Below are 27,515 nucleotides of genomic sequence, written 5' to 3'. Positions count from 1 at the left end.
AAACAAGGCCATGGATACAACAGAATGTACTTCTCATCGTGTTTTAAACACATGCAGTGTGTAGCGTCACACACAGGCTGTGATGAATGCAGTGTCAGTACCCCCCGGTTACTATAGTTCAGCTGTGAGGCAAGTACTTATTCTAGTATTTAGCTGAGTGATACACATGAAAGCTTTCAGCCATGTGTGTAGACAAGATGGGTTTGTTTTTACACAGCACTGGAAATAATTTTCTCACTTTTAGTGTCATTTTTGCACTTTGAAGTCTGTAAAAGAAATGAAATGATTTGAATAATATGCTGTGGCCTTCATGTACGTCAGATCTCATCTGAACTGAGCACCTGCACAAACACACTGCACTAACTCATGTAATCCCAACTCTTTCAGGCAAAAGTATTTTTGGACAAGATACTGAAACATAAATTACTGTCCTCCTAGCAACTGCCAAACCCAGACTCATACGTCAGATGGGAAAGGGTGATCGGTCACTCTGTTATTCTCGAGAGCACAGTGGCCACGCGCTTTATTCCACTGAACCTGATGCGTTGATGGGCTTAGCGATGTAAGGGTTGGATGCAACTGGAAACCAGTTCCAAGCAAAAGTTCCGAAGCACACTTAAATACTCACATCAGTGCATAGTGGCGTCTGCTTCATCTCAACCAACCAGTTTAATGTATTTGCATAGCATGAAGGTTAGTGCAACAAAGTCACTCTGAGATTGGAAAGGACGTGTCAGAAGACATCATCGTCTCATGTGGATCCAGTTGAATCTATTGTACTAACATAGACCGCTGTCAACCACTTTCATGTAATCCAACAAATAGTAGAGCTTCCCTTTGTTCACATTCAGGACTCTTTGTCAAAGTAGGTCAGTTTTGTTTTTTTGAGTTTGTTCTCTTTGCTTTTGCGTTTGGTTGTTTTAACAGTCCACGTGCTTCTTTAACTTGCTTGGTACCATCGTAGCATTAAGCAAACTGTACTGACAAAGACCTCACTGGGGCTAGGTGCTGTTGGCATCCCAGTTCAAGCTATCAGGCAGGTAACTCTCACAAGTGCTGTCAGTTTATCTTCTTAGGTTGGTGGTTTGTGTAATCATCTGTTCTCCCTGTTATTAAGCTGCTCAGTGTCATTCGAGGGCTTTAATATATCACACTCTCATAAATCCTGACATCCAGTAACTATGCTGACTAACTTGGCTCAACTGGCATTACCCCAGTACAGTTGGAAAAATAATGCCATCAAATCCCTGGATTTGCCTCCAGCCACAGCAGTGTGATTTGACATCATGTGAGAGCCGTAGCTCTGGGTGAACCAAACACTGATGGCGATGCTCTAACTGACTCTAACTTGATGCTTCTGTCTGCAGATCCCTCCTGTTGCCACCATGCTGCCGAATTCTCACCTTGCAGAGAAGCTTGTGGCCAGGTATGAACATACACATTCACAAACACATAGATGCTTGTTTCATGGCTGTGTCCATTTATGTATTTGCCCTCAGAGAGCCTCCAATGAGAGGTTTTCAACCAAGTAAATGTGCTACCTGCAGTCCTCCAAAACCCCAACAGCATGTAGCTCAGCTGGGCGTAGGTCAAATGCTGATTGGCTTATGAATGACCCAGACCAGGTAAAGGATTATCATGCCCCTCCCAGACAGCACCAGTTGGACCACACACTTTGGACACTGCCTCCATTTGGCAAGAGATGCTCTCTGCAGTTAGACGGGCTTTCATTTGCTCCCTAAGGTCATCTAACGCACTACCAGTGGAACACCATGTTGATCCCACAACAAGCCTTACTCACATCAAATCAGATTGTCTTTGAAGCTATCAACTTCAGTCTCAACTTTTTTTAACTGACAGAAGGTGACGCTCGCTCTCCATCCTCATGTCAGTGAAAGAGGACTAAAGGAAATGTGAGAGAGGCTTTTGCATCAGAGCAAAAAGCAGCTGAGTGTTACAGTTTTATTGCTGCACTTTAAGGAGGTGCTTGGGAAATTGTGGGTGAGGGGTGAGAAGGGGTGATGGTTTCAAGAGAGATGCCGAGTAGACCTTACTGTGATCTTATTGACCAGCAAGTGAAAGTTGAAAACCAGTAAAGAAAAAGCTCAGAAAATGCTGAAAATCAAGTGTTGTAAGATGCACAAAAAGGGGAAGTAGTCTTTGGAAGGGTTAGTATTAGTTTTTGTTTTTAAGTAAAACTTTTTTACATTCAAAGATTTCAGAAAATATAAATTTAACTATTGACTTTCAGTCACAGTATCTCCAAAAAACCAAGCACTGCTCTGACAGAGACGCTCTGCTGACATCACCTAGTGGTGAGCCTCGTCCCACCCAGACTGGTTTGAGGCAGAACAAACCATGTACCAGCTTTGATTCAATTTTATTTATACAGCACCAAAACACAACAACAGTCTCCTCAATGTGCTTTGTATTGTAAGGTCGACCCTACAATAATACATACAGAGCAAAACCCAACAATCATATGACCCCCTATGAGCAGCACTTTGGCGACAGTGGGAAGGAAAAACTCCCTTTTAACAGGAAGAAACCTCCAGCAGAACCAGGCTCAGGGAGGGGCGGGGCCATCTGCTGTGATTGGTTGGGGTGAGAGAAGGAAGACAGGATAAAGACATGCTGTGGAAGAGAGACAGAGGTTAATAACAGATATGATTCAATGCAGAGAGGTCTGTTAATACATAGTGAGTGAAGAAGAAACACCCAGTGCATCATGGGAATCCCCAGCAGCCTACACCTATTGCAGCATAACTAAGGGAGGATTCAGGGTCACCTGGTCCAGCTGATCCAGATTGACGGTGTAGATTGTGTTATATAAAGTCATGATTTTTGCTTTTTCCTGCAGCTCACCACTATAAAGAGTGAGTCACGTCTGAAGCATCTCCTGCAGAGGTTACCTGGTTACTGTCCAGAGTCTATGGTGAGTCCATTTCACATACAGCAGCTACACGTACACTAACCAACAAGATGGCTTCTATTGGAAGCCTTGTCTCATGATTGTATTGTGTTGTGTCATAAGGTTTGAATATATAACACTTAGAAAATGTTGTGAATAAAAATGTTTATTAGCCTCACAGAGTAACTCGTATATATTTTGGCTCTAATATGCACAATTTCTGCAGAAGACTCATATCAGCATCTCTGCAATATAACTGACACGTGGACATGAGTTTGTGTGGATGCATGTTGGAGTGTGAGGGCAGGGTTCGCTCAGGTACAGTTGGCCCTGAAGTTAATGAGAAGCCAGTACAACAGAATTTACAGGATGCAGGAGCGTACTTAGAAGATCTAGGGCCAGAGCTACTGCACATGAGCCCAGTCCCCAAATAGTACTGATCGGTGTGGTTAGTTTTTTGGATCATTTACAACAGGGCTGCCCAGTCCCAGTCCTCGAGAGCTACTATCCTGCAGCTTTTAGATGCATCCCTACTCCAACACAGCTGAATCAAATGGTTTGATTACCTCTTCAGCATGCCATCGTGTTTGGCAAAGGCCTGATAACAAGCCATTCATTTGATTCGGGTGTGTGGGAACAAGGATGCATCTAAAAGCTGCAGGACGGTAGCTCTCGAGGACCGGGATTGGGCACCCCTGATTTACAACATTTGCATTGTTTTCAGTTCATTTTTCTACCAACAGCTGTGCAATTTAGCTCAAACAAATAGATGATGTTCAGCTGCAACACAAGGAGCTGTTGTTAATTACAGTAAGAAAAACAAACAACTAGTACACATGTACGTTAAATTTAGGCCTACGCAGGTCATTATAATGCAAACAGGCTCCAGTAACAACAGGCTCTGATGTAGACTGTCTCCATGTGCCCATGTTCTCTAGCATTCTTGTATTTCGACAACTTGTGAAGGAATAAAACTTTGAGGACTAAAACAAACCATGAACTACTCACTGGCAAAGGTTTATTTTTATGCTCTGCAACCGACGCTGTTGCTACAAAAGTTTCTTCTGCTGGATCTGTTTGCTAAAAACAAAATGGATTTGCAGACTTTGTGAGGGGGTCCGTACTCCTGAGCTGTAAACAGCTGGGAGGGCTGGTGGGCGGGGCAGCGTGGACAGCCAGGTTAATGCGACTCAAGAACAAGATGATGAAGGACTTTGAAACTCATACCATAGATGCATCTGTGAAAAATAGTAGTATTTCAGTATCGTCACCATATGTGTGGTGATTTCACTGACATGTTGTGACACTGGGAGGCAGGTTCAGTTTGATGGTGTTTCACATGTAATTTGACTTTCCTCGTCTTGGTCTCCCTGAGAGGTTTCAGCTAACGCCCAACGCTGTCCTCATCATCTCATACACATGTTAACCTACCCTTATCCTTGTGTTGCTGTGTGAATCCTCTGGATCGTTACTCATTAAAATAACTCTGTTAGGTGATTGCTGGGCTCAAACAAACAGCTTGACCAGCTGGCATTCTCGCCGTCCCTCTGACCACTGAGTCTAGAGCTGCCCTCTGCCCTGTCAGTTAATAAACTGTGGAAATCTCTGAGTGCAGAATAGATTATGGAGATTATGATCTTTGATGTTGTTCTAGTAACCTTACTGTCCTTAGCTTTGCTTCTTTTTTCTTTTGCACAACTAAATTAGATTATTCACCGTCTCATGTATGCTTTCACACCATCCCAAAGGATACCAGGGGACAGGTGATGTGTGGTAGAGTTCCTGTCATTCTGCACTGATGCCTTTGATAATGCCAGAGCTGCAGGAGCTACTGCTGGTATCTGTGTACGTCAGACTGATTGGTGAAGAAACAGATCAGAGTACGATCAAAAAAAGTGTCCTTGGGGACGTTTGTCTGTATATTGCCCATGTGTCTGTCAGACCAGGCTCCTCTAGGTGCTTATCTGAGACATTTCTAAGGTGGGTTGTCTGTGTGCGTGTGTGTGCATCCAGGTGAGATCCACTCCAGTGTGAGTCATGTGACAAAACGATGACTGCGTATGTCCAGAAGAGAAACATGGATACTTTCAGTGGACCTGTTTTCATATTCAGTCTCCTTTCTAAGTCTTTGTGACTGTTGACTGTTGTATAATGAACTTCCCTGTGTGCTTTCCAAAGACCTGAAACTCTCTCTGGGTCTGTGGTTGATTAACAAGCTGTGATGGATAATTGCTGCTGTTCCTCTCTGTGAAACAGAGCTTCAGTGTAAAAACAGATCACAGTGGCTGCTGGGTGGGAGGAGGCAGCGTTCCCTTGTAGTGACAAAAATGTATTCGCTGTACAATTTAAAATAAAATGAAAAAATAAAAAAAGACTGCTGCTGTTCATGGAAACGTTATCAAAAAGGAGAAAAGTGGACACAGAGTGTCGAGTAGTTCAAGAAGAGCAGAGCAGCTCCTGTTTATCCACCTGTGTGTTTGGTGTGTTCACGTTTCAGTGCTCAAGGAATAAAATATTCATCAGCACTGTGAGACGATCCTGGTGAACAGTACAAGAACGGGTAAGCACAGCTGACTACAGAGAAGATAAATGAGGGGCTGGTAGGTTTGAGGAAACAACAGTCTCTTTTTACTCAGCAGTGAAAGCTGGTTACCTTATGGAAGTGAAAGAACCCGAGTTTTCAAAGCCAAACTTTGAGCCCGGTGAGTTTGAAGAAGTGCTTTCTGAAAGCTGTGAAGAGAACACAGCTGACATGTCAACAAGTGTACGTCTTACTGTCCTGTACCAGCTCGACAACATGTGTCTGCGTCCCTCAGCTGTAGGACGCAGAGGACGCAGAGGGCTCTGGTTCCAGTGGGAGTTTCCTCACATTCATATTTTCAACACTCGTCTGTTTCAGTTTGAAATGAAGAATGTAGAGTCTGTTCTTTGTAAAACTGAACTGGCTCAGTTTATTCAGTTATTTTGTAAAGTCATGGGATTTCTGCATAACTAATATAGTGCAGCAGATAACTGCTGTGTGAGCACCGGCTCACTGAAACTGTTGATCCAACAACCAGCGAAGGAGCCGTGCACAGTGTGCTGCATCACGGGTCACACCTGGGCTTGCTGCACATCTGGAGTCGAGTAGACATGTGGTCAGCAGAGCAGCCAATCAGAGCTGCTGATCTGTACGTTTGCTTTACAGCTGTCTCTGAAAATAAATCATTGGTTAATTGTTTCTTTGAAACATTAACACAATCACAAAACTTTATTAATCCCTGAGGAAATGATGTGGGCTACAGCAACAGACTCAGCTAGTTAAATAATCCAATCTGTTACAGAGTTCACACATTTAACAAATAGCACTAATATATACAAATCACTCTATTATAAATATGAAGAATATTATAGAGTGGCCACATAATAACTCGTTCAGTTTTTTGTTAAAGCAACATTTTCTTACATCCAACCAGCTTCCTTCTCTCTTCAGCCAAAGTGTAACGCCCTCTTCTATGGTTGGTGGAACAAGCCAGAAACATTATTCTTATCACCTGCTAATTTCACCCATTTACTTTCATAAAAGACCTGCAGACTAATATATTCACATGGAATTATAAAGTTACCAAAGTTCGTGCTTCTTCTCCCAGACATTGAAGTGGAATTGCAAAATTGCTTTTTTAACAAACCCACGGTGTGTGAGAAAAACAGAGCTACATATCTGATAATTATGCTACCTGAATTATAAAAGCTGTTATTAAGGTTTTTTGTTAATAACCTCTGACATTAACCATTTTTATGTCTTACAGAATGAACTTTGGATGTGCATCAATTCTACACTTCCAGGTAAGCAGGTGAAACCACGACATCCTGATGCTGATCTGCTGTTGTATTTAACCACCAACCAAAATAAAATCTGTCTGCAAACTGTTGCACCGGCATCTGTTGGTGCAGCACATGTCACACTCAAGCGCAGATCAGAGTCCAATACAAGGAATGACATTTATTTACACAATCACCAAGTGCAGATACAGTGGGGCAATTGCAGGGTCCAAGGGAAAAATCCGGGAAGGGAATCTCATTCACACTTGCTCTCCGTAGATGACGGGTCCAGGAAAACTATACACGGGGAAACGCCGGTTACTCAGAGGCAAAAACACACAGGAGATTCACAGAGCTAGAGATTCACTAACGTGTCTCGCACAATCATCCAGCAATGAGACCGTCTGTGTCCCGGCCTTAAATGTCCAACACATAATTGCAGCCTGATAAAGAGAAGGTATGTGAACCAAGGGCGGGAGCCCGCAATGAGCTCCGCCCTGGCGGGGAGGTGAGAGGAGAAAGTAAACAGAAGCACACGTGGCCGGGCAGACACGGGGACAGCACATGTAAATGTACAGTACATACTGTTTATAGAGGAACATTGATGAGAGATGATAGCAGTGTCAGGTTGTGTACGTCATGTTCTTAACAGCATGGCTTTGTAGCAGTCGGCAGCTTAGCACCAACTGAAAACATTTGGTTGTTGTGGAATCACAGGTGTCTAAAATGTCCCTCTGGGTGTTTTCTGATGTGACACTGTTGAGGGCGGTGTCTACTTCGGGCTATGCAGCACAGTGGCGAGACCGCTGCTGCCTCACAGCGAGAGCGTGTTGGGTTTGAATCAGGCCGGGGTCTTTCTGTGTGGAGTTTGCATGCTCTCCCTGTGTTTGTGTGGGTTGTCTCTGGGTGACTTCCTCCCACAGTCCAAAGACATGCAGTTAGTGGGGTTAGAGTCACTGGTGGTTCTACATGCCCATAGGTGTGAATGTGAGTGTGAATGGTTGTCTGTCTCTGGGTGCTAGCCCTGCGTCAGGCTGGAGACGTGTCCTCCACCCTGCCTCTCGCTCTATGTTAGCTGGGACAGGCTTCAGCTCACCGATGACCCTGACAAACATCAGCAGAAGAGGATGGATGGATGAAGGAATCAAAAAAACCTTCCTCCAGTCCTCTCAGAGTGAGACATCGTCCATCATTGATGTTCACTGATTTCCAGCAACATTCATGGATTTACTCTTAAGCTGGTCCTGCAGGTGTGTCTGTACACGTGCACGATGGTGGCTGGACAGATGGGGGAGAGGACTTTCCACCCACCCCGGACACGTGGAGATAGTGAAGTTCACTCTGCAAAGATCAGAATATACAGCATGAGAAGCACAGACAGTGACTACAGTGAACACCTTTGTTTTCAGACATGTGACAGCAGAGCTTACTGCAGGCAGTGAACTCGCTCGCTCTGCTTCACCATAAAACCACCTCCATGGTGTTATCGCTGCTCTCGTTTGAATATGAAAATCTCAGAATAAGTAAATGTGAATCTGTTTTCATAATTCACAGTAACAGTAAATAAATCAGTGTCACAAAGTGTGATAGTTAATAGCCATAGAAAGAAATCCACGTGGCAAAGAGCTGATTCTCTGGTGTATGATTTGCTTGCAGGAGTATCGAGGAAATCAGAAGGCTGGGTGGGGCTGGGCTGCTGTGAACTGGCCATCACGACCGAGTGTCGCAAGGAATGCAAACAGGTGAGATGCTGTGAGTCCATCCTGGGGTGCGAGCTGCTGTCCCCAACACTGATCTGATTTCTTTTCCCCATGTAGGCATCTTCAAAAAATGATATAACAAAAGTATGCAAGAAAACCACAGAGGTAAGTCCAACAGCTTCAGAGAGGTGAGATTATTTTGCAGTGGCACACTGTCAGACAGATGAAGTTCTTAGCTCTGTGTTTCTGTGTCGCTCACAGATGGATTGTTGCTGTTATGCTTACATCGCTTATTGAAGCTAGCTGTCAGACTGTAAATGTCCTCGTGCTTGTTTCTGTCTCTTCCTCCTTCGACTGCTCCCTTTACAGATTTACAAGAGTATCAATGTGTCGATGAAAATGTGCACGCTTACATGGAAGTTACTAATGTTTCCACACTGTTGTTGTTATTATTATTCCTTCAAGTGTTTTCTTGGTCAGAATCACAGTTTCCTCACGTCTGTTCCAATGTTTGAATGAAATGTGATCAATCACTAAAGCACAAATATAGGTTTTTTTAGTCAAGGGTCAAAGGTCATTCAGTGGTTCAGAGACTTGAATCCAGTAACATGTTTCTGCTGCAGTAGTGTGGTCTGTGTGAGCAGAGTCACCACAGCTTCTTGTTCTCATTCTAGAACTCGCTCTACAGCTGCATCACCAAAAATGAAAGTAAGTCATTCACTCACTTCCTGCCACATTTAGTGTTTTTGTCTCCATCCTTGGTTTGTCATACGTACTATAAATAAACAAATAGCAGAGCATTGTAATTTGCCTACCTCATAACTTCTTGTTTAGAGGATATATCATTATTATTATTATTATTATTATTGTTGTTGTTGCTGCTGTTGTTGTTGTTGTTGTTGTTGTTGTTGTTATATCTGTTTGTTGTGATTCTTTACAGAATAGTTTGAGTGGTATTCGTTTTTTGCTGTACAGTGCCAGTTTTATTCTTAGTTTTATTTGTCACACTTGCATTTTTCACAGGGTTAAACAAATGTTAATATTAGACAAAGATAATCCAAGTTAATGCAAAACACTCATTAAACAATGGTCTATTGTGAAAACAAACCTTCCTTTCACCGTTAAAGAGTGGCTGCTCCTTGAACCTAATGAGGAGAAATGCAATCGAGCGTTTGTAATAACCAGCAGTGAGTCGTTCATGTTGCTCTGAAGGCTGCTTTTCTTTGCGGAATTGTTTTCATTCAGTCACAGTGGAGGATTTCCAAGAGCATGCCACAGTGTGTCGATACACAGCAAAAACTCCAGTGTTAAATTAATACTAGAGAGTGTCTGTATGTGTCCAATCCTCTGAGTGTTAAATATAAGTGCTGATTTTCTAACACTGGAAAATAACTCAAAATGTTAGAAATATTCCAGTGTTAGAAAATCAGCACTGCTCAGTGTTAGCCATTGTTAATCTTCAAAACTGACTAGGTTACTTTTAAACATATAACACTGTTATATTTAACACTCAGAGGAGTGGACACATACAGACACTCTCTAGTATTAATTTAACACTGGAGATTTTGCTGTGTAGGGTTTGAGTCCAGTCTGTCACTAAGCCTCTTCAAAACCTGTTTGTTTGTTTGGTTGGTTGGTTGGTTGCTTGGTTGCTTGGTTGGTTGGTTGGCTGGTTGCTTGGTTGGTTGGTTGGTTGCTTGGTTGGTTGGTTGGTTGCTTGCTTGGTTGGTTGGTTGGCTGGTTGCTTGGTTGCTTGGTTGCTTGGTTGGCTGGTTGCTTGGTTGGTTGGTTGCTTGGTTGGTTGGTTGCTTGGTTGCTTGGTTGGTTGGTTGGTTGCTTGCTTGGTTGCTTGGTTGGTGGACCATGCTGCATAACCTGAGGGTGCTTGAGCTTCAGGTGTGGGTTCAGGGTATATGGTTCCATCAAAGCAGAGCCCCAGACCATTACACTCCCACCATGTTTGTCTGTTGGTGCTTTGCGTTTATGAAATGCTGTGTTAGTTTCATGCCGATGGATCGGGACTTTACAACACACAGAAGATTTTATCAAAGGTTTTGGGGCTCGTCACAATGTTTTTTGTCAAATGTGAGATGAGCCTGTGTGGACTTTTTGGTAAGCAGGGGCTTTTTCCTTGGAACTCCTTGATGCCAGTTTTGCCCCGCGCCTTCCTTAATGCTGAATAATGAACTCTGACCTGAGGCGAGTAAGATCTGCATTTCTTGTTTCTCTCTGTGCTTCTGTGCTCTTGGATGAATTGTCCTGGATGGAGTCCTCACTGTTCCAGTTTATCTGTGAATCTGAGACAGTGTGACAAATAACAAAGAAAGCACCATCACAATGATAAACTCTTCATTTCTTTGCAAGTCATGGTATTGTTTCCCTGACTGTAACCAACTGGGATTTTGGCAGAGCTTGAAAACCTCAGGCCCACTTGGCACAGTCACTGCATACTTTGATACTCCTAACCTCAGCCAGCTGTTCTTACTGTTTAACCTGTGTGTGCATGTGTGTGTGTCCCTGCAGTGGGCTCTACATGCTGCAGCTATGCAGGTCGTCACACCACCTGCAGAGAGTACTGCCAGGCCATCTTCAGGACTGACTCGACCCCCACCGTGTCCCAGATCAGCGCTGTCAAAGACTACTGTCAGACTCACAGTGCTCAGCTGATTCACTGTGTCAACAACTTCACAAAGTCCTACCCCATACACAGCCCTGTGGACAGTAAGTCCATCTGCTTCACACACAACAAAAGGAAGTGCAGCTCAGTGTTTGCTATGAAGAGAGTAAAGTGCTGGATTAGAAACAAACTCCATGAGACTCTGCAGATGTCATATGGTGCATATAAAACGATCACTAAGACAGGAAGTTGAGTACAGCTCATCCATGTTTACCACTGACTGAGCTACCATTCACTCCAGAGGTAATACAGAAACATTTGTTTTTAATAATTTCCAAGTGTAAAAGCAGTTATGAATTCATGCTGAAGAGTCGGCAAGTTGGCAAAAATGATCTTTATCCATAACTTTAAAAACTCAGATGAAAGGTTTTTTTTCCCCTCCTGTCCTGTTTGGCTCTTTGCCATCAGAATTATTGTCTAAAGGCAAAGATGCCCAACGGATTTACCTTACCAAATAGACCATCCCGGCCTTGCCGTATTGGTCTATTTGATTCCCCTTTTATTGTTTACTTTATTTTATTTTCACTTTCTACGCACGGGACAGACATGACTGGGGGAAAGAAAGAGGGAAAGAAAAATAGAGGGATGGGGATAAAGGGCAAAAAACAAAAACAAACAAAACAAACCGACAAAAAATACATCTATGAATCACCTGGATCACCTGTTGAGAAAGAAAAAAGAGAAAACAAGCAAAAAAAGACAGCAATATAATAAACGACATCATCGCGATGATCTATGTGAAGATAACAGTAAATACTAAATATTGAATATTATTGTGCAGCACGTAAGATCGACAGTGCACAGTGTGCTTTGCATATGCAATTACTCAGCACTCACCCAACGTGGAGACAGTTAAATAGACACTGTACACACCATCACACTCCCCAAGCGTACTCTATATCCCAGGTCTACGCACCCTTGCTTGAAGGTTTGTTGAATAAACCTTTTGTTGCACCACGTGACCGTCCTGAACACCGAGCACATGGATGTGTTTACCCCACGGAGCCCTGCTGTGCAGCTCAGTGCTGCAGCCAGGCCTGGTGCAGACGGGATCCCCACGACTGGTTCTTGTCTTTGGTTCTGTTGTTCTGTCACTAGTTAGTTAACATGAGTGTATTAACCAACCCACTGTGGGACGTCTGCACTAAACATCTTCCATAAAGCCAGCCTCACACACAGAGTGACATCCTGCACATTTGACTATATATGTTTAGTGTTTTACTTCGTTAAACAGACATACAAATATCTGTGGAAACTCTGTGTGTGCAGTTTCGTGACTGATGTAGTGAGCGTGGGAATTTCAGTGGGCGATGTATAAACTCAGTAACGTTGTCTCACATGCAGGTCTGTACTGCTGCGACAGGGCAGCTACCCACTGCCAGATGGCTTGCCGACAAATCCTTCGCACTATGAGCACAGAGCATGAGATTATGGAGGGTTTGATCAAAGAGTGCGGCTCCCAGCCGCTCCCTCAGGAGCCTATGTGGCAGTGCTTTCTGAGCAGTGTCCAGACTCCTTCCATAACTGAAGAGGATAACCTTCCTGCCAAGATGGACTGTGCCAAGCTGCACTGCTGCTCCAAAGCCAACACCTCACTCTGCAGGTATGCCACTTTTAGTTCTTGACATCAGTGAAAGACGGTGTTTGGGTGTCATTTACAGCGAGCAGAGGTGAACTACAGGTTGATTATAAATGTGTTCCAGGGACATGTGTCTGGAGATCAGCTCCAACTGGGGCAGCCAGACATGGCAAGACTTTGACCAGCTCTGTGAGTACAACCCAGTGGAAACAGAGCTCATCAACTGCCTGGCTGACGTCAGAGAGCCCTGCCAGCTGGGCTGCAAGGACCTCACTTACTGCACCAACTTCAATAACAGGTCAGTCTTCTACTGCTCACCCACTTTAAAATAGCTGTGTTATGGTCACTGCATGTCAGTGACACGTTATCTACATATGTAGGAAGTTCCTCACAGGAGCCTGAATTTGTACTGTGCCAACACAAGCTATGATTTTGTGCCATAGACAAAATCAAAGTGAGGAAATAAAATCTTATTTGGCATGATGTTCTTAGGCGCAGGTGAATAATTCGTACTCTTCGCCTTAGTATCGTTATTAAACTTTTAATGCATATCTGATTTTGTACTGTTCCCACTGACCACTTCTCATAATCACCTGTGTCTGTTCAGGTGTGACATTGTAGATAAACGTGTGGATCCCCAGATCTGAAGCTTGCACACCATCAACATTAACCTCCTAAGATCCGAACTCTTTCATGTCATGCATTTTTATTTTCTCTTTGCTATTTGGGCTGATTGGGACATGATGAATGAGGGTGACCGTGGCTCAGGGGGTTGGGAAGCGTATCTGTAACCAGTAGGTCACCGGTTCGATCCCCGGGCTCTCTGTCCTGGTCATTGTGTTCTTGGGCAAGACACTTTACCTTGCCACCTACTGGTGTTGGCCAGAGGGGCCGATGGCGCGATATGGCAGCCTGGCTTCTGTCAGTCTGCCCCAGGGCAGCTGTGGCTACAACCGTAGCTGGCCTCCACCAGTGTGTGAATGTGAGAGTGAATGAATAGTGGCATTGTAAAGCGCTTTGGGTGCCTTGAAAAGCGCTATATAAATCCACTCCATTATTAAAAACAAAGAATTATCTTTTTACCTGATTTTGCTCTACAAGGGCCTGACATCCACATATGAGGACATTCGTTTTAAATTTTGATAGAGAAGTAGCAGAATAACGTCCTCGTAAGTGGATATCAGGCCCTTGTAGAGCAAAATGTAGTATTTTGGTCTAGACAACCCAAAATGTGATGTCCACATTTGTGGACGCCAGGTCCTAGGAGGTGAAAACTAGAAACTTGTTTCATGCATTGTAATGCCATTTTCTGACTTTGATCTGTTGTTCCTTTTTTTAGTCACTATGTTTTGAAGTGTGATTAACAAGTAAGTCAAAAGTTCTGTGACTCCACCTGAAATACCAGAAATAGGTTTTCACTATGGACTAAATAAACATCAACACACTGACTTAAAGGGAGTCATCTAGAAAGAGCTGATCATGAACAGAGACAAACTGTTCATTGATTTAAAAGTACACTTCTGCAGCTTGTTGATCACAGCTTGTGTGATCTGGATGTCCTCATAGGGTACAGTGTAGTGTAAAGGTGTATCTGTGGGATGGGACACAGTATTACAGGAAATACTGGTACATGGCAGGTTTATTCATATCGTTAGCTTCATAGCATAATTGCCTAAGTCAATGACTTAGGCAATTATGCTATGAAGCTAACGATATAGCACAATTCAACAACAAGGTGATTCAAAGTGCTTCACAGAGACATTAAAAAACAAAAACAATAAAAAGCATGAGAACAGGTGAGTCTTCAACCTGGATTTAAATAGTTGTGTTTGCTCGTTTTCCTTTTGTTTTGCTTTGTTCATTTGTCTCTTTTAATTCTATTTTGTTGTACTTTTTCAACATGTTCAAAATAAAGATAAAAAAAAATAGAATAAATATTAAACAAGGACAAAAGCGATGATAATCATACCTTAGTTTTATATTTGGTTACAACCTGATTTTTTTATTCAATCAGGAATAACATAATAATCTCAAAGCAGCTATAAATCTGTGCCTGAGCTGAAGTAGGCACTTTGCCCTTCTCCAGCTGAGGACCATGGCCTCAGACTCTTGTCTTCACACTAGGGTGGGGTCTGCTGCAGTGTGGGTTGGAGGCCCCCACCCGATGAAGCCAACAGAACCACATCATCTGCAGATAAGAGGAGATTCTGTGCAGTTAACTTTCTTTTTCTGAATGAAGTTGATATGCTACAGCAGCGGTCCTCAACCCCCGGGCCTCGGACCGGTACCGGTCCGTGAGTCGTTTGGTACCGGGCCGCGAGAGTTGAGGCTCAGGTGTGAAATGTTTGGTTTTCAGGGTTTTATCGGTTTTCAGCGTTATTTTGTTATCGTTTTGATCGTTAACTCGGTTTTCCTGGGTCTTTTCACGTGTGTTATGAATAAATCTTCTTTTTTTGGTACCAGTACCGGTTTTATTTTGTTGTATTTATCCGCGACACCTTAAAGGCCGGTCCGTGAGAATATTGTCGGGCATAAACCGGTCCGTGGCGCAAAAAAGGTTGGGGACCGCTGTGCTACAGTGTATTTTATTCCAACTGCTATTGAAGTGAACAGTGTGGCTCTGTGGAGGACTCTGGTTCCTGTGTGGATGCGAAGCTCAAATTTGGCCACCGCTTAACAGCCAGCCATCAGCCCTTCCCAGTCCCTCCAGTTATTACATCACCTGCCATTGTTTGCAAAATCTGTGTGTGTGTGTGAACAAGAGTTTATTTGTTCTGAGGTCATTAGGCCAAACTGTGGACGCAGCTTTAGAAATACTGAGAGGACGTATAACATCAAATGTACACATTCAAAGAGAGAAACAGTTACTGTCCAGTAAACCTAAAGGACACTTCATCATCATCATCATCATTTCAGGACAGCCACATAAATCACACTTTAGGCAAGGCAAGTTTATTTGTATAGCACAATTCAACAACAAGGTGATTCAAAGTGCTTTACAGAGACATTAGAAACAAAAACAAATAAAAAGCATGATTTAAAATTGATTAAAACAAGCAAACAAAAACTAATTAACAAACAAACAAAACAGTATATAAAATCAAAACAGATAAAATCAGAAATAGATAAGATTAGGGATGGGTATCGTTTAGGTTTTATCCGATACCGGTGCCAAATCGGTACTTTTGAAACGGTGCCGGTGCTCAAACGGTGCTCAAACCGGTGCTTAAAGAATGGAGAACACAAAATTGGTCCAAAAACCTCTCATGTTCAGCTGGTTTTTTGTAAAAAGATAACAATGTTAGCCTTTTCTGCAGCTATAGGGCAAATATGGTATCACTCTTGGCTGGAAGCAGTGCTTAAACAATGGAAAAAACACAAACTTTATCCAAAACCTCTCATGTTTAACTGTTTTCCACTTTTTCTTTGGTCATTTTAGCCTTTTTGGCCAGGGTGAAGGGAGTATCTGCCATCAAACAAGAAGACAGCCGCATGTAGCTATGATGATGTTTGCTAGTTCACCTTACGTGCATTAATGTAATAACGTGGTTAGCCTACTCAACGTAAATTACACACGAACAACATTAAGCTACTCACGCAGAGAAGAACGGCTGCTGCTGTTCCACCTCAGACACTTCACACCTCCTCTACTCACCCTGCTCACTCCCCCCCACCCCCAACAACAGCATCCAATACACACTCAACACAAGGCTCCAGCCTGTCTCTCTCAACCACCCAGGTTAGGAGGGAACTGAGGAGGATTAATGGCAAGAAGGCAGCGGGTCCAGATGGCATCAGCTCGAGGGTCGTCAGGTCCTGCGCGGACCAACTGTGTGGGGTGATGGAGCACCTCTTCAACCTGAGCCTGAGGTTGGGAAGAGTCCCACAGCTCTGGAAAACCTCCTGTGTTGTACCAGTGCCAAAGACTTCAAGCCCCAAGGACCTCAACAGCTACAGGCCGGTGGCTCTGACATCCCACCTGATGAAGACCCTGGAGCGGTTGGTCCTGGCTCAGCTTCGGCGCCTAATAAGCTCATCACTGGACCCACTTCAGTTTGCCTACCAGCCTGGCATTGGAGCGGATGATGCCGTCATTCACCTCCTACATCGTTCCCTCGCTCACCTGGAGACCGCTGGAAGCACTGTGAGAATCATGTTCTTTGATTTCTCCAGTGCCTTCAACACCATTCTTCCCTCGGTTCTAAAGGACAAGCTGGTGAACTCTGGAGTGGACCATCACCTCACTACCTGGATCCTGGACTACCTCACCGACCGACCACAGTATGTGAGGACTCAGGGCTGTGTGTCGGACAGGGTCGTCTGCAGTACGGGGGCCCCACAGGGAACGGTTCTGGCTCCGTTCCTCTTCACCATCTACACTGCAGACTTCTCCCACAATTCCACCCAGTGCTTCCTGCAGAAGTTCTCTGATGACTCTGCAATAGTCGGCCTCATCACTGATGGGGACAACAGGGAGTACAGAGAACTGACCCAAGACTTTGTGGACTGGTGCCAGCTGAACTACCTCCAGATCAACGCCAGTAAAACCAAGGAACTGGTGGTAGACTTCCGCAGGCACAAGCATTCTCCACTGCAACCACTGAACATCCAAGGTATGGACATTGAGGCTGTGGACAGCTACAGGTACCTTGGTGTTCATCTGAACAATAGACTGGACTGGACTCATAACTCAGACGCCCTCTACAGGAAAGGGCAGAGCAGGCTGTACCTGCTGCGGAGACTCAGGTCGTTTGGAGTGGAGGGCCCACTCCTGAAGACCTTCTATGACTCTGTGGTGGCTTCTGCTATCTTTTATGGCGTGGTCTGCTGGGGCGGCAGCATCTCTGCTGGGGACAGGAAGAGACTGAACAGGGTGATCCGAAGGGCCAGCTCTGTTCTAGGATGCCCTCTGGACCCAGTGGAGGTGGTGAGTGACAGGAGAACGGCGGCTAAGCTGTCATCCCTGTTGGACAACGTCTCCCACCCCATGCAGCAGACTGTGACAGCACTGAGCAGCTCCTTCAGTGGGAGACTGCGGCACCCACGGTGTGGGACGGAGAGATTTCGCAGGTCTTTCCTCCCCACTGCTGTCAGACTCCATAATAAAGACTTTAACTGATCAAGCACACACATCCATACATATGCAATAATACTAAGTGCAATAATCCTTTCTGTCATCGTTGTATTTTTACTCAGTTGTATATAGTATTTGTATTTGTATTCTATTTTTATCTTATTGTATATTTATTTTATTTTATTCTACTGTATATAGTATTTTATTCTATTCTGTACAGTTGTGTACTGTATTTATTCTTATTGTATTCTAATTTTTGCCTCATAACTTTTGCACTGTCCACTTCCTGCTGTGACAAAACAAATTTCCCACGTGTGGGACTAATAAAGGTTATCTTATCTTATCTTATCTTAATAACGTGGTTAGCCTACTCAACGTAAATTACACACGAACAACATTAAGCTACTCACGCAGAGAAGAACGGCTGCTGCTGCATCATCATGCTCATCATTTCTGATACACTGGCAGGGCTAGGGGCCAGGACTCTCCTCTTCGGGGTTTTTGGGGGATATTGCTAACTCCGGGTCAGATAACAGGCAACCCACGCACAGTAGATGCGCTCGGTGTGAGGTCTCGCAGCAAGCTATCAAATACGGCACATTTCTGGGCTTTTTAAAAAAAACGCTATGCGTCGCCAGGTGTTTCATCGGATTTGAGGTGTTACCTCCTTTGACAGTATCACAGTATCAGCTTAAAGCACTTGTTGCAGGCTGCTGAGTTTGCATATTTTGCTGTGAAGTACAGCCAGACTTTTCGCCTTGGGCATTTTAATCTGTAGCTCTGCTCTAAAAGAACGTACGTACCTGGCCCCGCCTACTATCCTCGGAAACGTAAAATTATTGGCTAGAAGTGTATCACAGCTCAGGAAAAAAAAAGCACCGAAATAAAGCACCGAAATGTGCGCTGCTTTTCGGTCTGGTTACTACCGTTTATGTCAGAACCGGTGCCATCATGGCACCGGACACCGGTACCCATCCCTAGATAAGATCAGTAGTTAGTGTAAGTTTTGAAATTTAAGCTTAAAAGTGTGGATTTGGTGCTTTATTCAAATGCAGCTGAGAACAGGTGAGTCTTCAACCTGGATTTAAATAAACTGAGTGTTTCAGCTGATCTGAGGCTTTCTGGGAGTTTGTTCCAGATATAAGGAGCATAAAAGCTGAATGCAGCTTCTCCGTGTCTGGTTCTGACTCTGGGAACTGATAAAAGACCGGATCCAGATGACCTGAGGGATCTGGAAGGTTCATACTGGGTCAGGAGGTCATTGATGTATTTTGGTCCTAAACCATTCAGAGCTTTATAGGCCAGCATCAGAACTTTAAAGTCTATCCTCTGACGGACAGGCAGCCAGTGTAAAGACCTCAGAGCTGGACTGATGTGGTCCACTGTTTTGGTCTTAGTGAGGACTCGAGCAGCAGAGTTCTGAATGAGCTGTAGTTGTCTGACTGATTTTTTAGGTAGACCTGTAAAGATGCTGTTACAGTAATCAAGCCTACTAAAGATGAATGCATGGACTAGTTTTTCCAGGTCCTGTTGAGACATCAGATCTTTTATCCTTGATATATTCTTGAGGTGATAGTAAGCTGACTTTGTTATTGTCTTAATGTGTTTTTCTAAGTTTAGGTCTGCATCCATCACTACACCCAAATTTCTCGCCTGGTTTGTGGTTTTTAGGTGTATAGATTGAAGTTCTCTGGTGACCTGTAATCGTTTTTCTTTGGCGCCAAAGACTATTACCTCAGTTTTGTTTTTGTTTAGCTGGAGAAAATTGTGGCACAACCAGTCATTGATTTCCTCGATGCATTTACCAAGAGCCTGTACAGGGCCTCGGTCTCCTGGTGACATTGTGATATATATTTGTGTGTCATCTGCATAGCTGTGGTAGTTTATTTTGTTGTTGTTTATAATCTGTGCCAGTGGGAGCATGTAGATGTTAAACAGAAGGGGTCCCAAGATGGAACCTTGGGGAACTCCACATGTGATACTTGTCTGCTCAGATGTGAAGTTACCTATTGATACAAAGTATTTCCTGTTTTCTACGTATGTTTTGAACCAGTTTAGTACAGTTCCTGAAAGACCTGCCCAGTTCTCCAGTTGTTTGAGTAATATGTTGTGGTCAACTGTATCAAATGCTGCACTGAGATCCAGTAAAACTAGGACTGACATTTTTCCACTGTCTGTGTTCAGACATATGTCATTAAACACTTTGGTCAGAGCGGTTTCAGTGCTGTGGTTCTGTCTAAAACCTGACTGGAAGGCATCGTAGCAGTTATTCTGTTTAAGAAGTAACTGAGCTGTTGAGAAACTGCTTTTTCAATGATCTTACTTAAAAACGGGAGATTTGAGATCGGCCTGTAGTTGTTCATTTGTGTCTTGTCAAGATTGTCCTTTTTCAGTATAGATTTGATTACAGCAGTTTTTAGTGGTTCTGGAAACACAGCTGACATTAAAGAAAAGTTGACGATCTGTAACAGGTCTGACTCTAAAGTCTTTGAGACCTTTTTGAAAAAACTTGTTGGCAGGACATCTAAACAGCAAGAGGAGGAGTTCAGTTGACCTAAGATGTCCTCCAGGTCTTTGCTGTTAATCAGGTGAAACTGTTTCATGGTGTTTAAACAGTTTTTCGGTGGACACAGTACATATCCTGGATCTGCTGTTGATGTACCAATTGCTTGTCCAATCTTTTGGATATTTTTCTGTGAAGAATTTGGCAAAGTCATTGCAGGCCATGGTTGAATGAAGTTCAGCTGCCACTGACACACAAGGGTTTGTTAGGACTGGTTCTTATATAGAGATTGAAAATGTGACGTCACTCAGGGGTAAAACCGCAAAGGATTCTGGGAACTCGTGGCAAGAGGTACTAGCGCACGCAGGCTTTCAATTGAAATCAGTTACACAGCGATAAAAAGAAACACAAAAAATGTCAAGAAGCTGTTGTGTTATTAACTGCAATAGCCGGTCACATGACAGCCACGGGAAGCCGACGGGTAAAGAGATCGGTTGTTATCAGATTACGTCGTTGAAGAGAAATTGTTCGAGCCGTGTTTCCGAAGTAACAAAGAGGCGACTGGATTGCAGCCATTCAAAGACCAAATATAACGTCCCAGAACACTCCAGCTCACAGGTTAGTCTGCTCCAAGCATTTACACGAAGGTCAGTCTGCTGTTGTAGTTAATGCGTCATTTTTCTTAACATAATTGGTGATATAGGTTACAAGCAAGTCTGGCGCTGAACAGAAATTGTCGCGCTATGCTCCTTTGTTTATTGTGCATAAATAGTGAATTGTCCTGACACAATATTGCGTTTCGCTTCTGTTATTATGGTACATTGATAAAAACATATACTTTTATTCACAGGATAAAACAGTTGTTTTGTATCACTAATTGCCCAGTGCGATTACAGCATACAATATTATTGTCACTGCTACATTTCTGTGATGCTACCAGAAATTATTTCCACTACTAATTAATTACCGTTGAGCTCAAAGGTTATATTAATAAACTGTTAACTAATGTGTATTTATGACGACGATTTGTGAGACTGGTAAACTTATGATACGTACGATGGTCTTTACTTTCTACACGGTGCATTTCAAGGTCCTGCACCCATCCGTCGGTAAACTGTACCTGGGCTTGTTGCAGTGACCTGAAGTTACTAAACTTCATGAGTGTGTGCACTCACTCCAAGAACCGTATGATTATAAATATGAGCGTGGTGAAAGTTGGGCAGCACGCTAACATCTTTTGTCCCTCTGTGTGCTCGTGAGGGTCTGACCCTTTCACTCCTTTGATTTTTTCCTCGTATCTTTTCTTTGTCTTTTCATCAAGTCTGTCTTTGTACGGACCGGCATTGTTCTCCTTCGTTTTGTACATAACTTATTGGGGGGCAAAGAAAAAACAAGAAGGTATTGGAACCGGAGAATGAACGTTTTGCGGTGCTGCAAATGCTTGCATTTGATGCAAGTACTTGGATTGTTTTGCCACGAGTTCCCGGCATGCAATGCGCGAAAGTCACGTGGTCTGTCAATCTCTATAGCTCTTGGGTGCTCAGTTAGAGTAGAAACAACTCGCCTCATCCATACATGCACTTTTTTCAAAGTGCCTCAGACAACAACCTGGGGTTAGTATGATGCCCTAGTATACTTGGTGTGCAGACTGAGGCGGTCAGGGATCGAGCAGATGGATAATCAATAAACTGATGTCAAATAATCTGTTTTATCAGTTGTATAAGAGCACCAAACAAACTCCCCTCCAGTTACCAGAAGTAGAATAGAAAGACCTTGGTGCACGATGGAGGCCATGTCCTGGCCACGTGTTCGCTGTTTTGTTAAAAATCAGATAACCACAGAATATTGTCTAACTAAATGAGTTAATTAATTATTAGTTAACTAAGCAACTTATTAACTGCTGCCATAAATGTGACTGGGAGTAAAGGGTCAAGAAAGAAACGTCCTGTCATGGTATCTGGGTCATTTTCACATTCGGGCAGGAACTGAGTGGACCGTGTTGAACTTGAGGCAAAGAGCCACCATCAGTGGTGTAAGCCAGTGAGATTATTCCACAGTAGTGTGGGAGAGCATGTCCTCAGGCAGCGCTTTACCTCTGTTAAACTGCTGAGTGTGGTCCACGTAGAACAGCCTCCTCTGCAGTTTGAGCTTCTGAGTTCTTGTATGAAAGAAAATGTGTATAAATAGACCCTGTGGGTTCTGAAATGGAGACATAAATGTATGTATAGACAGACACACAGTGGTGTGTGAATGGGATGGTGGATGAAGTGAAATGGGGCCACTCTGGGAGAATTCAAGAAACATAGCTTCTGACTTAAAGGTCCCCTTCAATTTAAACTGAATAATTATGTAATTAATAACATGAAAATATAAAAAAGACGTTTTTAGCTTCATTTGTTTCTTAAGTTTGAGTAAGAACAGGCTGTCGCTCAGGTTCATATGTGTGTTTGCAGTATAGTGTGTGTTATTTGTACACAGTGTCTCCTGTTGTGAAGCCCACACACAGAGCGTTTCAAAAACAGGAAGTACATGATGAAAAGTTATTTCCAAGTGATTTTATATGTTTATAAATACTAGATACAAAAAAAGTATTTCATTGGTTTTACTGGTGATCCAAACTTTTGGATGTTTTACTTTATTTTGCATATCCAAGTATGGCTGTCCAGATGTTGTTATTGACAGCCTGACAAATACAAACATAACAGAAATACCTTCCCACGTTGTCATACTGCACTTCCATAGGATAGAGGAGCCAAGCAGCCACAGCTGGATAGTTTGTATTGTAGACTAAATGTAGGAAGACTGAGACGTAGTGGGCTGCACCAGTGCAACACCATTTGTTTCTGCTGCTGGCAGTAATTACTGTTGGTGCATTTTCATTTTTGTGACTAAAAGTCGTGCATGACTGTATTTCTGCAGCTGGGAGAAGATTTAATGAATCACGGTTTAGTAAGGTTGGCAGCAGACTGTCCACTGCAAACTGGGCTGAACTGAGCACAAGTCCTAGCTCCCACGATAGTATTATGGAGGGCCATGACTGCCAAAATAAATCAAGTTCATCATTAAATAATTTGTTGTGTCATGAATTCATTAAAACTTGTAATAATTAATTAAATATATACGTTGCTTTTAAAGTATCAGTTCATTTAATTTAAAACATACGATGCATTTTTATTCATTTCCAGTCTAACTAAGGTGCGGCTCGGTGGCATCTACAGACACGGCAGCAGCTCTTCCAGGCCGTCCTCGTGTTACCAGCTGCAGACCTGTTCTGCGTGAAACCTGATCTCATGAATAATTACCAGCTTCTCTAACCTCACTGCTAAGAGTTTTTGACAGTATTTTCCGATCAACATATTTTGGGCATATGGGTCTATAATTAGCTGTTACGGTTTTGTTCTTCACTGGTATCAATGACATCATAGATCCTTTAAACTTGTTTTGGTGTGTCGCACATGTGATCAGTCTGTAAGCACAAACGTTTGGACACACCTTCTCATTTAATGGTTCTTCTTTATTTTCATGACTGTTTACATTGTAGATTCTCACTGAAGGCATCAAAACTATGAATGAACACAAACAAAAAAGTATGAATTAACTCAGAACGTTTGATATTTGAGATTCTTTGTAACATCCAGCCTTTGCTTTGATTCCTGCTTTGCTCACTCTTGGCGTTCTCTCCATGAGCTTCATGAGTCGTCACCTGAAATGGTTTCCAACAGTCTGGAAGGAGTTCCCAGAGATGCTGAGCACTTGTTGGTCCTTTTGCCTTCACTGTGCGCTCCATCTCATCCCAAACCATCTCCACTGGTCAGGTGACTGTGGAGGCCAGACCACCAGCACTCCATCACTCTCCTTGTTGGTCAGATAGCCCTGACACAGCCTGACATGTCAGTTGGCTACCTATTTCATCTGCAGGATAAGGACACCTGTCAATACTCTCTTCCCCCCACCATAACTGTTTTTTTTTTTGTGGGTGATTGTGAGTGTGCAACACCCCCAAGCTCCATCGTGGACCTGACACAGAGCAGCTAGACATTTTAAGTGGCTGTATCTGAACCTCTTTTTTATTTAAAAATATAACAGCACTAGAAAAGGCACTATAACACTTTTATAACACTTTGCAGCCTGTCTTTTACTCACAGCAATAAGTATAAATATCAGGAAGGTAGTTCAACCAGTGTAGGCGCAGTGGTAGAGGCTAGGAGGCTTTTTTCTGGTTTATGCTTTTGTTTTATTTTTTTATTCATATTATTGTCTTGTGGATGTTATGCTGGAGCAGGCGGGGTCAACGCCAGACTGATGAAAGATAAGAGAAGAAAGCAGAGAAACAGGAAAAGGAAACGGGAGACAGAAAAAGAGAGGAATGCTGCTTCTGTACACAGCACCAACACACACAGGGAGGTACACACACACACAGAAAAAACACTATTTTACTCTGTGTGCGTGTGTGTGTGTGTGTGTCAGGATGTGACACTGCAATAATGAGACGCAGAGGCTGATAGGGGAAGACCCAGGAGATGCTGGCCGTCCACAGCAGCAGAGCTGTATCAGTACCTGTGGAGATTTCAAACTGCACTCTTTTACGCAGCAACCACAGTGCAGACTTCCACTGATATTTGCCACATTAAGAATAAATTCCTCTCAGAGAACTCTGTCAGAAAACGATGGAAAAGCCTGACTCTGTACTGCTGCACTCCTGCATGGACTAAGCTCCTGTTAGCCTGACCCCGTGCATTACCACATTTAGTTTTGCTTTGGAAGTCAAACCTAAGTTGGCCATGATGGTTACAGAATCCCCACACACACAGAGTGATAGAACCACACCCAGAACCTTCCCTGTGGAACCGTCGGTATTTTAAACCACCAATTAGCTGACTCACTTGAGACTAAACCCACCAATCAGACTCCACAGACAATTCCTGATGTGGTCAAGAAGGGAAAACCTGTGTGACGTTTCTCAGAGGATCTCTGGCTCCCTCTGTGGGAGCTGCTGCACGTGCACCGCTGAACAGCTCATTGACTTCCTGTTGTGTTTCTGTGTCTGTCCACAGGCCGACGGAGCTGTTTCGCAGCTGTAACATCCAGTCAGACCAGGGTGCCATGAATGACATCAAGCTGTGGTCTAATGGTACAATTAAGATGCCCTTCATGAACATCCCTGTGCTGGACATTAGGAAGTGTCAGCCCCACATGTGGAAGGCTGTGGCCTGCGCCCTGCAGATCAAACCCTGCCACAGCAGGTCCAGAGGGAGCGTTATATGCAAGTAGGTCTCCTCTCACCTTCACATGACTGTTGTTGTACTTCTCTCTGTTATATCTATAATGAATGTAAAGCTCTGTCATAATACAACCAATAAGAAACGAATGTGAGTCCTCAATGACTTAACCCCTCACCCTTTCGCACCTGTGTTGAATAAAGATGGCGGCTGTGTGTGTGGCGTGCCGTCAGCTGTTACCTGCTTTGTAAATTGATTAACACTCTGCATCACAGCAGACGTGACACTAGTTCGTCTGTCCTTCTCCCACTCCCCTCTGCCCCTGAGATACTTTTATTATCCTCTCCTTGGGGCAGCAACTCATCCCGACCCCAGAGTGGGAACGACTCCCCCTTCTGGCCAAAAAAACCATGGCTTCAGTATTAAAGGCACTAAATGTGATATCTGCCACTTCAGCTTGGCTGTGAACCACCTCAGTGCAAGCTGGAGGCCATCAGCTGATGTGACAAGAAAAAAATGTTACACAGCATTGTTACTTTGTATTTTGTTTAAACTTGTACCCACTTTATTTTATTTAGAATTCGGGTTCAGTGTTACCTTGGGATATTCCTCTTGTCATCCATCCATTCTCTTCCACTTATCCTTATCAGGGTCGCGGGGGGCTGTAGCCTACCCCAGCTACCATAGGGCAAGAGGCGGGGACAGGTAGCCTAATGAAGGGCGAACACAGAGAGAAATAAAACCATTCACACTCACTCAGATTCAGTTTAGATTGACCTAACCCCACTAACTGAATGTGTTTGGATTGTGGGAGGAAGCCAGAGGGAACCCAGGCAAGCACGGGAAGAACATGCAAACTTCACACATATTTTAGTTTATTTAGAATGTTTTTACTGACTTTAACTAAATCATTTTAAAATCTCGAACAAATAAAGTATTGTTGTCTTTTCTTGTCTTGTACGTACCAGCTGTTCTATTTGTTTTATCTGTCTTCAGATCAGATTGTGTGGATATCCTGACCCAGTGTGGAGATACAAAACGTTTTCACGAAGGACAAACACCAGAGAGGATCTGTGAGCTCCTGTCGCCTATTGATGACCCTGAACACTGCATCCCTCTCTACAGATACCTTAGTGAGTCAGGTTACTCCAGCGTTTGTTTGCATTATACAGAAACAGAAGGGATCAGCTGTAAATGAAACAGATGCAGTCTTGTAATTCAATAACAAAAGAAAAACTTTTGAAAAATCAATTGAGTTTGCCACTAGAGGGCAGCAGAGCACAGATGCTCAGAAGCTGGTGGATACAGTACATCCTACAATGTTGTTTTGAATAACATTTTAGCAAACACGTTGCTGCTTGTAACACAGCAGACTTAAAGAAATATTATCATCCCGATCCAATGCTCAGTGGTTTCAAAATGGGCCTTTCACTGATTACAGTCACTAGTGTTTGACATTTTCTGTGTCGCTGTTTCCTGTTGCCAAGGTAATGCACTGAAAACAAGAAACTGAAAGAGTTATTATCATTATTATTATTATTTTAATTATTGTTATTGTTTGTCTGCACACTGGGAACATTAGCCAAGCTAATGGTGTAGTTCAGTTATTCTTAACAGAAATGATGCCTAAAACACAAGCGTCTGTGCCCCTGACGTTACCAGTAGCCAAGATGACTGAGTTGCTTTTTTTTTCTTTAATTACCTTCAGCTTAAGGCTAGTTTTGATGATATGGTACAAATGTAAATAGATTCACGCGTTGCTTTATACAATAAAAAAGCATACATTATACACATGCACAGTAGAATGTGCAGCAATTTTCTGTAGTTGTTTTGTCAGTCTTTGGCTCCTAGTCCCAAATCATGGATGTTAGAGCATCCAGTTCATGCCAAAAATGGTCTCTAATAGTTTCAGCTTTTAATTTGAAGTTCATGTAGACCTTTTTTACAACAACAGTTGTCCCAACACTTATTATATTTGAAGTTACTGAATGATCTGATCAATAAGCACATGTGTCCTATTTAATGGAAAGACAGAGTCAGGCTCAGCTGGA

The 27,515-nt window shown here is 43.2% G+C and overlaps 1 protein-coding gene across 1 annotated transcript in view; it reads left to right on the top strand.

Annotated features, from left to right (window-relative positions):
- The window catches only part of reck (reversion-inducing-cysteine-rich protein with kazal motifs), a 101,361-nt gene that overhangs the window by 32,622 nt on the left and 41,224 nt on the right, over positions 1-27,515 (top strand). Inside the window, exons 2-12 of the mRNA XM_085417964.1 lie at positions 1,368-1,426; positions 2,861-2,935; positions 6,700-6,736; positions 8,369-8,454; positions 8,530-8,577; positions 9,087-9,120; positions 10,936-11,133; positions 12,434-12,692; positions 12,793-12,966; positions 25,300-25,512; positions 26,461-26,597. Coding sequence (XP_085274090.1) covers positions 1,368-1,426; positions 2,861-2,935; positions 6,700-6,736; positions 8,369-8,454; positions 8,530-8,577; positions 9,087-9,120; positions 10,936-11,133; positions 12,434-12,692; positions 12,793-12,966; positions 25,300-25,512; positions 26,461-26,597 — 1,320 coding nt within the window. The remainder of the gene's footprint in view (positions 1-1,367; positions 1,427-2,860; positions 2,936-6,699; positions 6,737-8,368; positions 8,455-8,529; positions 8,578-9,086; positions 9,121-10,935; positions 11,134-12,433; positions 12,693-12,792; positions 12,967-25,299; positions 25,513-26,460; positions 26,598-27,515) is intronic.

The sequence above is a fragment of the Rhamphochromis longiceps genome, linkage group LG9 (genome assembly GCF_057381845.1).
Source record: "Rhamphochromis longiceps isolate RC_006_pf linkage group LG9, R_longiceps_female_GT1.1, whole genome shotgun sequence".
NCBI classification, from domain to species: Eukaryota; Metazoa; Chordata; class Actinopteri; order Cichliformes; family Cichlidae; genus Rhamphochromis; species Rhamphochromis longiceps.
This window is presented reverse-complemented; position numbering and strand designations above follow the sequence as displayed.